Here is an 11,917-nt window from a genome sequence, read left to right as displayed (position 1 = left end):
TCCACCTCTTGGGCTCAAGTGATCCTCCTGCCTCAGTCCCATAAATAGCTGGGCCTACAGGTGTACGCTGCCACCCCCAGCTGAATTTTTACATTTTTTGTAGAGATGGGGTTTCACAATGTTGCCCAGGCTGGTCTCAAACTCCTGAGCTCGAGTCATCTGCCCACCTTGGCCTCCCAAAGTGCTGGGATTACAGGCCTGAGCCACTTGCTCCTGGTCTATATACAGTGTTTCCACTTTAGAACACTTTGTATCAAAGCAGCAATACCTTGTTTTAAGCCTGAGTAACTACTTACCTTATAATTAAACCAGTTATTTAAAAAAAGTTACAAAGTAAAAGCAGCTTCAGTGGCCTGCAAATAAAGCCAAGGCAGGAAATATCTTCTCTAGGCCTTGAGCTCTGGTTTGGCCAGCCTTCAGGACACCCAGCCCATTCTAGCAGGAAAGGAGTGACAGGGAATTAAGAGGCCAAACCCTGGGTTGGCCCCTTGACCCCCAGAGCCAAGGTCCACTGAAAAAGCCAGGGGCCCTGAAGAAAGGCAGGGGAATAAGGAGCCAGATCCTGCCTCCCCGCACCTCTACTTTGACTGCAACCTTCACCAAAAAACGATCCCCAAGGCCACTGTGCTTGGGTCTCTGGTTTCTTGGACCCAGAGTCTCGGTGGAAGTTCTCCAACCCACTTATGGCCCAGGAAAGGAGACTTACCTTTCCCTTGCAGGGTACTTGCCTCCCGCCCATCCCACCCTCCCACCTTGACTGCATTTGGGGGGATGCCCAGGTCCCCAATCCACCCCCAAAACCAGCAGAACCCTCAAACAGAGTCGCAGGACCGCTCCCCTGAGGTTTAGCATCAGTCTTTAATGCTGTCGCGCTGCATTGACAAGTCACACACTTTGGTGTCATGTTGGCAGTGGCAACTTACAATGAGTCTAAAGGTCTGAGCACCAGACTGGCCTCCAGCGAACAGACATTTGTTCCAACTCCCCTTCCCTCCCCAAGATTTCTTCAGAATTTCATTATGGCCCTATACAGAGAGCAGTGGCTGCCGGGGACAGGTTTTATTTGAGTGTACACCAACTATACATGGAATTATAAAATAACATATTTACAGACGTTCCACAGTGCTCCTGTAATCAGAAGCAAAGACCCTTTTATCAAAAGGGATTATATCTAGGGCTGTGCAAAATTCAAAAGGATCAGATCCCTTTGAAAGAGTCCATAGTCCATGAAACAAAAAATTACCTGGGCCACTGGTAAACCCCAGGTGTGCCAAGATTGCCTTACGGAAATGGAGAATGTGACCCACAAAGTGAGGACATTCAGCTTCACTAGAGCCAGAGGTCAGGAGGGCCCTTGCTGGGGCCAGGCTCCCGGACACTCAAGGCAGAGGTGGCTGCGCTTGCTGGAGTCACTCGCTGGAGGCTGGTTCCCTTGGTCCTGCTGGAACAAGAGGTATTGCTTGTGGGCGCCAGCCAGGCAGTTCTGCAGGAATAGTTTAGGTTCTCAATTTGAGATGGCCAAAGAGAAGACAGAATTCTCCAGGGGAAGAGCAAGACATGGGAGACAAATACAGAATAAACCACGAACTGATCACACAACAGAAAACAGAGGAGTGTACAGGGTCTGGGAACCAAGACAGCAGGTCGACATTATCTACCAGTCAAAAGCAAAGGGACACAGAGGGATCAAGTCCAGCTGCTGGTCTGCCTCTACCCCTGGACAGGGACTGGAGGAGGATGTGGGCCCATCCCGGGAGGGCTGCCGGACCCAGTGGGGCAGACTGGAATGCCTTTTCCTGCTGTTCCCACCACCTGATGCCCTATCGCTCGAAAAACCACTTTAGTCTAGTGTACGACTTTGAAAGATTGTAATATATGCTCTGGAAAACATTCAGCAGTATGAAAGTCCTCCCTGGGCCCTCCCATGGTCCACAATTGGTAGAAAGGTCCAGAAATCCTTGAGCTCTGGAAAGGTCCCTGGTCAGTCGGAGCTCTGGCAGCTATATTGGAAGGACCTGCTCAAGTACGGTTCTTGATGTCTGGGGAATCCTTTCGGGGAAGATCACTTCAAATTCAATAATGAGGTCCCCACGTTTCTCGGGCGTTTTGGGGAGGGGGAGGCCTTCTCCAGGAACTTTTCGGCGCATGCCAGGCCTGATGACATCTTTGAATACGACGGGTATGGTCCTGCCGTCCAGAGTGGGGACGTTCACTGTGCAGCCACACAGAGCCTTGAAAAGCAAAGGGATAAGCATTAGATGGAAGCTGGCTCAAGAGGCTCAGCTCTTGCCCGGAGACCATCTGGCATAGAGTAAGACTCATCAGGCCTCTGCAGCCAACACCTGGCCCCCAAATCGACATGTCTCCACCATGAAAGCTCCAGAACAGCACCCTGATCAGTCCTGTTCACTGTGGTGCCCCAAGCCTGGCAAGCGCCACACACCCAATGCGTGTTCAGCAAAACCTAAATAAACTGCTTCAAAGAGCAGCCATCGCGCTCTGCAGACACCGCCCCACCTGGCACCTTACCTCCCGGAGGCTGATCCTGGCAGGATAAATCACATCAGAGCCATCTCTCTTAAAGATATTGTGTGGCTTGTCCTTTAAAACAAAGACGATATCAGCTGGAATGTTGTTGGAGGTCTGGTCTCCTTCCTTGGGGAAGGTGATTTTGGTCCCTTCTTTCCACCCCTTCTTCACTTCGATGGTCAAGATTTTGTCTTCGTTTCGAATGCTCTTTCCGTCGGGGTTTAGCCGCTTGTGGGAGATTTTCATCTTCTTGGTACAACCGCTGTAGATCTCTTCAAGGGAGACTCGAAGGTCGTGGGTGACTGGGGGATCTTGCTTCTTTCGGGTGGGCTCTTGGGAAGGGCGGGAGCGGCCAAAGTTCACGTTGGTGAAGCCACCCATGCCCATAGGGAAGCCAGAGAACGGGTCATCAATGTCCATGCCTTCCTCCCCGTTCCGCTGCCCAAAAAAGGTGTCAAAGGGATTTCTGCCACCGAAGAACTCAGCAAACATGGCATGAGGGTCTCCATGGAACGTGTAGCTGAAAGAGGTACCATTGGCACCACTGCCGCTACCGCCACTGGGGCCACTGCCCTTTAGGCCTGAAAAGCAGAATTAGAAGCAGTCAGATGGCTGAACAGCAGACTCCCTCTCGAGCTTCCCTTACGGGGGAAAAAAGCTTGGAGGCCATGGGGGAGGAACTTTTTTTAGCCTGCCAGGGGAGAGCAAGGAAGAACCCCAAGCTTCCACCCCTCACTGCAGCAGCAGAGCTGCCCCCCCCCCCAAGTACTTCCGCATAGCCTGACAATGGAAAAGGACTCATGCGGTTAGGTGTCCACCTACAGGTGCCACCTGGGCCCTGCCACTCCTGGACTGACCCATCCTCCTGGCAATGTCACCAAGGGATGGCTAAACACACACGGTCCAGGGTCGGCTTTCGGTATTTACTTTCAACATTTTAGGACTACTGATGTGTACGAAGAGTGAAAATAAGGGAAAAAAAAGATGTAGAGTTTTTAAACCCTCACACTAGCATTCACTGCCACCATCCTTGCATAATAAGTCAGTCCCAGATCAAGCCCAGAAGCCAGCCTGAGTCATCAAGGGGCACAGGGACAAAAAGCCCCACTCTCCGTCCCCCCAAACCCCCAGGCGGCCCAGCTCTCCGCACCTAGGCGGCCGCTGCCTCCTGCGTGCCCGGCCGGGACCAGGTCATCACTTCCCGGAAATCATCCCAGCCCAGCCCCAAGGCCCGCGAGCGGGGTCGGCGCCTGCATTTACAGCCCCGCGCCCCGCAGCTGAGCCGCAGGCGCCGCCCTGCGGACCCCGGCGGCTAAGCCCAGGTGAGCTCGGGTCCGCAGCAGGCTCCGCCGTACCGTCCCCGTCGTCACCCCCGGCTCCCCCACCCCCCTGCACCGCACCCCGGGGCTGCTCGGGGCCGCGGGAAGAGGCGCCCGGGGAGGGGCAGCCCTAGACATGCTAGAAGCTTCTGGGCGAGCGGCTGGGCCAAGGCTCCTCCCCCCACCGCACGGCCGCCAATCCAAGGGCGGAGGCCCGAGCGGCCGGAGGGCGGGGCAGCTCGGCCCCCGGGCCCGGGGCGTCCTTTCCGGGGGGCCGCCGAGAGGGGCCGGTATGCCTCGGTTTCCCTGTCAAACGGCGGGACCGCGCCCCTGGCCGCGCGCACACACCTTCCTCTCCGTAGCGGTCGAAGATCTCGCGCTTGCGCGGGTCGCTGAGCACGTCGTAGGCCTCGGCGATCTCCTTGAACTTCTCCTCGGCGCCGGGCTCCTTGTTCTTGTCCGGGTGGTAGCGCAGCGCCTGGCGGCGGTAGGCCCGCTTGATCTCCTCATCCGACGCGCCGCGGGCCAGGCCCAGCGTCTGGTAGTAGTCTTTGCCCATGGCCCCCCGCTGCGGCCCGCCGACCCGCTGTCGCCGTCCCCCGGCTCCGCCGCCGCCCGGTCCCGGACTCTATATACCCGTCCGGCGGAAGCTTCCAGAGCCCGCCAGCCCCCTCCAGAACCTTCCGCCCCGCCCCCCCGCCCGCGGCGCCGGCCAATCACCGCCACCCTTTCCGTGACACGCGACATCCGGGGCGGGGCTTTGCCGTCAACGGCCGCCGGCGCGGGGCCACGCCCCCTCCGGCTCCGCCCTCGACAACGCCTCCCGGCGGCGCGCGCACAGGTCGGAGGAGGCCCCGCTCACCTTCCGGGACGAGCCAATCGCGGGCTTCTTTCACACTCTGCACCGCCCCAGCGACCCTGCGTCCCGCCCTCCGCCTGGGTCATGGGTCAGGAGCCGTCGCGAAGGTGATGTTCCGGGAAGGGGTGGGGCCTGGGACTAGCCTGTCTTTTCCCCAGGAGGTGATAAACCTTCCAGCCCTTGTCTCGCGGGACCTGCGGTGGGCCTCCGCCGGGTGACGCCGGACGAACAACCTAACCCGTGTCTGCTTAACCCAGGGGTCTCTTTCTTTCTACAATATGGCAATAAGAGAACCTGACACGGAGCCTCACGACTGTAATTTCCATCACTTCCTGAGGCCAAGACAGGATAATCTCTCGGGCCTAGGAGTTGGAGACCAGCCTAGGCAACATAAGCAGACTCCGTTTCTTTTTAAAATAAACAAACAGGCCGGGCGCGGTGGCTCACGCCTGTAATCCCAGCATTTTGGGAGGCCGAAGTGGGCGGATCACTTGAGGTCAGGAGTTCGAGACCAGCCTAGCCAACATGGTGAAATCCCGTCTCTGCTAAAAATACAAAAATTACCCGGGCGTGGTGGCACGCACCTGTAATCCCAGCTACTCAGGAGGCTGAGGCCTGAGAATAGCTTGAATCGGGGAGGCGGAGGTTGCAGTGAGCCGAGATCGGGGCATTGCACTCCAGCCTGGGCGACAGAGCGAGACTCCGTCTCAAAATAAAATGCATAAATAAATAAATAAGTAAAATAAAATGAACAAAGAATCCACCAGCGCTATTTTCCCAACTGTGGGGAGAAGGATGTTGGGACAGAAGACTGCCTCTGTTCTCCCTTCCTAAAGCGAGGTGAGGATCTGGGCGAAAGCTCACCTCCCGAGGTCCTCCCAGTCCCGCCTTCTTCACTTTACTGCCCTCTCAAGAGCACTTGCTGCTAAATTAGAAATTTATTTTGTTTCTTGGCTTTCAATGTGTCTTCCCTCCCAGTCTGAGATCGCCACCTGAGCAGGGGCCAGGTCCTGTCTGCATTGGGTCTCCAGTGCCTGGAACGCAGTGAGAACCTCATAAATATTCCCCGTTCTTACACACGTGCTTCTTTTTCTCCCCCAGCTACCTTTATGATTTGGGGGGGACATAGGTGTGTCACACACCTTTCAAGGCCTCTGTTTCCTCAATTGTAGGCAACATGATCGCGTTTGGCTCTGAAAGTCTGGCGTGCCTCGGTCAAGGACAGGGCTGATGGGAAAAGGAGGCTCAGAAAGGGGTTCCACCTAGGAAGGGCCCTGGGAAGTGAGGGAGGTTCCTGGAAGAACTGCCTGGGAGGTCAGAGCCATGTAACACTGACTCTGGAACCAGATAGCCGGGCTTATTCCCGGCTCCAGCACTTCCCGGCTGGGTAACCTTGGGTTAGTTACTTAGCCATTGCTGGCCTCAGCTTCCTCATCAGCACAATGAGGAACGAGGATAGCAGTTGTGCCCACATCATGAGGGCTTTGAAGTTTACATGAGTCAACATTTGCAAAGTGCTCAGAACAGGCATGGCACAAAGGAAGCATTGTCAAAGGGGTGACTAACCATTTTCTTAGTGGTGGGCCCTTCAGCCATCACCCCATTCCTGGCAGTATCACAGCTAGAAACTTCCAGTGACAGCTGCCCCTGGACAGACAGGGACTCCTGAGCAAGAAGACCATCCTCCTGCCTCCCGAGGCGGGAGGATCGCTCGAGCCCAGGAATTTGAGGCTGTAGTCAGCTATGATTGTGCCACTTGCACTCCAGCCTGGGTGACAGTGAGACCCTGAGCCTCCCCATAAAAAACTTAAATAAATACCTATCAGGAGCATCATGGCTGAGAGTTACATAAATAACTATCAAGAGCATCCAGCAGGCGGATCTGGTTCTCTCTGCCCACTCACTGACCTCCGAGGTAACTGCATCAGCAAGAACTCTGGACTACAACTGGGCAACCTGGGAGGATGGGGCTGAAATTCCCTAGACATCGAGAACCATACTTGAGCAGGGGTCCTGAAGCAATTATGAGGAGAGAGAACTTGATATTTTGTAAAAAGTTACTAGGCTGGGCCCAGTGGCTCATGCCTGTCATCCCAGAATTCTGGAAGGCTGAGGCAGGAGGATCGCTTGAGGCCAGGAGTTCCAGTCTGGGCAACATAGTGAAACCCTATCTATACAAAAAAATTAAAAATAAAAAAAAATTAGCTGGGTGCAATGATGTGAGCCTGTAGTCCCAGCTACTCAGTGGGCCAAGGCAGAAGGATTGCTTGAGCCCAGGAATTTGAGGCTGTAGTCAGCTATGATTGTGCCACTTGCACTCCAGCCTGGGTGACAGTGAGACCCTGAGCCTCCCCATAAAAAACTTAAATAACTGTCAGGAGCATTATGGGGAAAAACCCAGAGCTTGTGACTTTATACTGACAAGCTATTATTTTATAATGTAAATTTAATTTAGAATTACAAATGCAGCAGCCTCCAAAGGCCTTAACATGGCTCCGGGTGGACCTTTCTGGTTGTTCTAAAGTTTCTTACCATAGGCCAGGTGCGCTGGTTCACGCCTGTAATCCTAGCACTTTGGGAGGCCGAGGCGGGTGGATTACCTGAGGTCAGGAGTTCGAGACCAGCCTGTCCAACATGGTGAAACCCTGTCTCTACTAAAAATACAAAAATTAGCCAGGCGTGGTGGCAGACGCCTGTAATCCCAGCTACGCTGGAAGCTGAGGCAGGAGAATCGCTTCAACCCAGGAGGCAGAGGTTGCAGTGAGCCAAGATTGCGCCACTGCACTCCAGACTGGGTGACAGAGTGAGAGTCTCAAAAAATAAAAATAAAAATAAAGTTTTTTGCCACACTGGAGGGCAACATTTTGCCAAAAACACTGCGCAAAGGATGTTTTTGTGCTTGGGGTCAATGTTAGGGCTGGGAACTCTCCCCTCCTTGACTAAGCCTGGGTCATGTTCAAGAAGTTTTGTTTGTTTGAGACGGAGTTTCACTCTTGTCACCCAGGCTGGAGTGCAGTGGCACAAATTTGGCTCACTGCAACCTCCACCTCCTGGTTCAAGTGATTCTCCTGCCTCAGCCTCCCAAGTAGCTGGGATTACAGGTGCTTGCGACCACGCCTGGGTAATTTTTGTATTTTTAGTAGAGATGGGGTTTCACCATGTTGGCCGGGCTAGTCTTGAACTCCTGACCTCAGGTGATCAACCCACCTTGATCTCCCAAGGTGCTGGGATTATAGGCGTGAGCCACCATGCCTGGCCAGTTTGAGAAGTTTTAATTTTTTTTTAAGTCAGTTCTAGGAGCCAGGAAATTAAACAACAGACAAACAAACCCAGTAACTCTCTCCTAATAGACATGGTACTGTGACCTGAACACTCACTGAGAACTTCAAATTACTGAAAAAATGGCCTCTGCGTAAACTTCAGCAGATATTGGGCTCTTGGAGAAGCTGTGATAGTTGTTTGTTGTGTCAGCGTGGCTAAGCTCTAGAACCTAGTTATTCAACTAAACACTAATCTAGGTGAACATGTCTACAGTTGCTTGCCTTTAAAAGCAGGACATGACCCTCAAGGATGTAAGGATGTAAGTAGGCCTCATCCAATCAGTCTAGAGGCTTTAAAAGCCAACACTAAGGCCGGGTGTGGTGGCTCACGCCTGTAATCCTAGCACTTTGCAAGGCTGAGGCAGGCAGATCACGAGGTCTGGAGTTCGAGACCAGCCTGGCCAAGATGGTGAAACCCCGTCTCTACTAAAAATACAAAAATTAGCTGAGCGTGGTGGCAGGCGCCTGTAATCCCAGCTTCTCGGGAGGCCGAGGCAGGAGAATTACTTGAACCCAGGAGGCAGAGTTTGCGGTGAGCCGAGATCTGGCCATTGCACTCCAGCCTGGGTGACAGAGCAAGACTCCGTCTTGAAGAAGAAAAAAAAAAAGCCAACGCTGAAAGGCCTTCCAACACTGAAAGGCCTTAAAAGCAAACACTGAGGTTTCTCAGCAGAAAAATCATCAGCTCCTGCCTAAGTTTACGGCCTGCTATCCCACCCAGCAGATTTTGGCGTTGTCTAGCCACCCCCACAAGCATGCAGGCCAATTCCTTGAAATAAATCTCTGCGCGCACACACACACACACACACACACACACACACACACACACACACACACACTCTCTCTCTCTCTCTCTCTCTCTCTCTCTCTCTCTCTCTCCCCCCCTCCCCCTCTCCCTCTCCCTCTCCCTCTCCCTCCCTCCCCCCTACTGGCTCTGGCTCTGTTTCTTTGGTAAAATCCTGACTGATATAGGAACTACGCAAGTGAATCTGAGGACAGTTGCTTTAGTTCAAATCCTGGACCAACTGTTTACTTATTCCCTACCTGTGTGATCTTCTACAACCTGCTTGATCTTTGGGAGCATTAGGTCTGTCCTCCATAAATTGGAGATAAGAGTAGATTAGGCTGGGCACGGTGACTCACGCCTATAATCACAGCACTTTGGGAGGCTGAGGCAGGTGGATCACTTGAGGTCAGAAGTTTGAGACCAGCCTGTGCAACATGGTGAAACCCTGTCTCTACTAAAAACACAAAAATTAGCTGGTGGTGAAAGTGGTGGCATGTGCCCGTAGTCCCATCTACTCAGGAGACTGAGGCATGAGAATGGCTTGAACCTGGGAGGTGGAGGTTGCAGTGAGCCAAGATCGCACCACTGTACTCCAGCCTGGGCAACATAGTGAGACTCTGTCTCAAAAAAAAAAAAAAAAAAAAAAAAGAGTAGATTTTACCCTGCTGATGTTGCTATGTGGATGAAACTGAGAGGAGCCAGGAAATGAACATGATAATAACATCTTTTTTATTTTTATTTTTGAGATGGAGTCTCACTCACTCTGTCACCGAGGCTGGAATGTAGTGGTGCGATCTCGGCTCACTGCAACTTACACCTCCCGTATTCAAGCGATTCTCTGCCTCAGCCTCCCGAGTAGCTGGGATTATAGGCGGCCGCCACCACACCTGGCTAATTTTTGTATTTTTAGTAGAGATGGAGTTTCACCATGTTGGCCAGGCTGGTCTTGAACTCCTGACCTCATGATCTACCAGCCTTGGCCTCCCAAAGTGCTGGGATTACAGGCGTGAGCCACTGCACCCAGCCTTGCCAAAGTTCTTTTTTTTTTTTTTTTTTTTTTTTTTTTTTTTTTTTGAGATGGAGTCTCACTCTGTTGCCCAGGCTGGAGTGCACTGGTGTGATGTCAGTTCACTGCAACCTCCACCTTCCAGTTTCAAGCAATTCTCCTGCCTCAACCTCCCTGAGTAGCTGGGATTACATGCGTGCACCACCACTTTTTGTATTTTTAGTAGAGGCAGGGGTTTCACCATGTTGGCCAGGCTGGTCTCAAACTCCTGATCTCATGGTCTACCCACCTTGGCCTCCCAAAGTACTGGGATTACAGGAGTGAGCCCTACACCCGGCCTTGCTTTTTTTTTTTTTTTTTTTTTTTTTTTAGATGGGGTCTCACACTGTCACCCAGGCTGGAGCACAGTGGCACAATCTTGGCTCACTGCAGCCTCCACCTCCCGGGTTCAAATGATCCTCCCTCCCCAGTCTCCCTGAGTAGCTGGGATCACAGGTGCCTGCCATCATGTCTGGCTAATTTTTTGTATTATAGTTTTGGTAGAGATGGGGTTTTGCCTTGTTGCTCAGGTTGGTCTCAAACACCTGAGTTCAAGTGATCTCCTGGCCTTGGCCTCCCCAAGTGTTGGGATTACAGGCATAAGCCACAGTGCCTGGCCTGTGATAACATCTAACGCTGACATGGCCAAACCTGTTCCAAGGACTCAATGAATATTAACTCCTATAATTGTCACAACAGCCCTATGAGGTTGGGCTATCATTACACCCATTTGACAGGTGGGGAGATGGAGATTGTGAGAGGTCATGTGACTTCCCTAGGGTCACTCAGTGAGTAAAATGCTGAAGTGTTTAGCATACTGAGTGCTTACAGTAGACACTCAGCTTGTGTATAATGTGACTCAGATGATCGTAAAGCCTTATTTATTTATTTATTTTGAGATGGAGTCTCGCTTTGTCACCCAGACTGGAGTGCAGTGGGGCAATCTCGGCTCACTGCAAGCTCCCCCTCCCAGGTTCACGCCATTCTCCCACCTCAGCCTCCCGAGTAGCTGGGACTACAGGCGCCCGCCACCATGCCAGTTTAATTTTTTTGTATTTTTAGTAGAGATGGGGTTTCACGGTGTTATCTAGGATGGTCTCAATCTCCTGACCTCATGATCCACCCGCCTCAGCCTCCCAAAGTGCTGGGATTACAGGTGTGAGCCACTGCTTGGGGCCCATAAAGCCTTAATTTTAAGAAAATTGCATTACTCCTGTCTTCAGCTCTTCACCTGTTGAAAAAAAGACCTTCAGGCCAGGTGCGGTGGCTCACACCTGTAATCCCAGCACTTTTGGAGGCCAAGGCAGGAGGATCACTTGAGCCCAGGAGTTCCAGATCAGCCTGGTCCACATAGCGAGATCCCATATCTAAAAAGAATAAAAAAGAAATCAGCTGGGCATGGTGGCACATGCCAGCTATTTGGGAGGCTGAGGTGGGAGGATCACTTGAGCTCAGGAATGCCAAGCTGCAGTGAGCTACGGGTGTGCCACTGCACACTAGCCTGAGAGACAGTGAGACCCTGTCTCAAAAATAAATAAAAATCCAAATAAATTTTGAAAAGATCTTCAAGGCCAGGTGCGGTGGCTCATGCCTGTAATCTCGCACTTTGGGAGGCCGAGGCAGGTGAATCACTTGAAGTCAGGAGTTCGAGACCAGCCTGGCCAATAGGGTGAAACCCCATCTCTACTAAAAATGCATAAATTAGTCAGGCGTGATGGTGTGTGCCTGTAATCCCAGCTATTTGGGAGGCTGAGTCAGGAGAATCACTTGAACCTGGGAGGTGGAGTTTGCAGTGAGCTGAGATGGTGCCACTGCACTCTAGCCTGGGCGACAGAGTAAGACTCCTTCTCAAAAAAAAAAAAAAAAAAAAAAAAAAAGGCCTTCAAAAGCACTATAGCCATATGAGCCAGCAATCCCACTCCTAGTGGGATACCCATGTGAAAGGAAAGCCTTTGTTCACATATAAAAATTCATGGCTGTGTGCAGTGGCTCATGCCTGTAATCCCAGCACTTTGGGAGGCTGAGGCGGGGGGATAACAAGGTCAAGAGATCGAGACC

General features: G+C 52.4%; 1 protein-coding gene across 2 annotated transcripts; it reads right to left on the bottom strand.

Annotated features, from left to right (window-relative positions):
* Positions 1-839: 839 nt before the first annotated feature.
* DNAJB1 (DnaJ heat shock protein family (Hsp40) member B1) lies at positions 840-4,619 on the bottom strand. Of its 2 annotated transcripts, none has more exons than XM_050769957.1 (3): positions 4,197-4,619; positions 2,530-3,110; positions 840-2,231 (listed from the first exon to the last, which is right to left on the bottom strand). In XM_050769957.1, the coding sequence occupies exons 1-3, from the start codon at positions 4,405-4,407 to the stop codon at positions 2,001-2,003; spliced, it is 1,023 nt and encodes a 340-aa protein (XP_050625914.1). In that variant the 5' UTR covers positions 4,408-4,619; the 3' UTR covers positions 840-2,000. The 2 variants fall into 2 exon arrangements, with proteins under 2 accessions (XP_050625914.1, XP_050625915.1); XM_050769958.1 differs by lacking the exon at positions 4,197-4,619 and adding an exon at positions 3,680-3,771.
* Positions 4,620-11,917: the final 7,298 nt, after the last annotated feature.

The sequence above is a fragment of the Macaca thibetana genome, chromosome 19 (genome assembly GCF_024542745.1).
Source record: "Macaca thibetana thibetana isolate TM-01 chromosome 19, ASM2454274v1, whole genome shotgun sequence".
NCBI classification, from domain to species: domain Eukaryota; kingdom Metazoa; phylum Chordata; class Mammalia; order Primates; family Cercopithecidae; genus Macaca; species Macaca thibetana.
The sequence above is the reverse complement of the archived record's forward strand: the minus strand, read 5'-3'. Positions and strand labels throughout refer to the sequence as shown.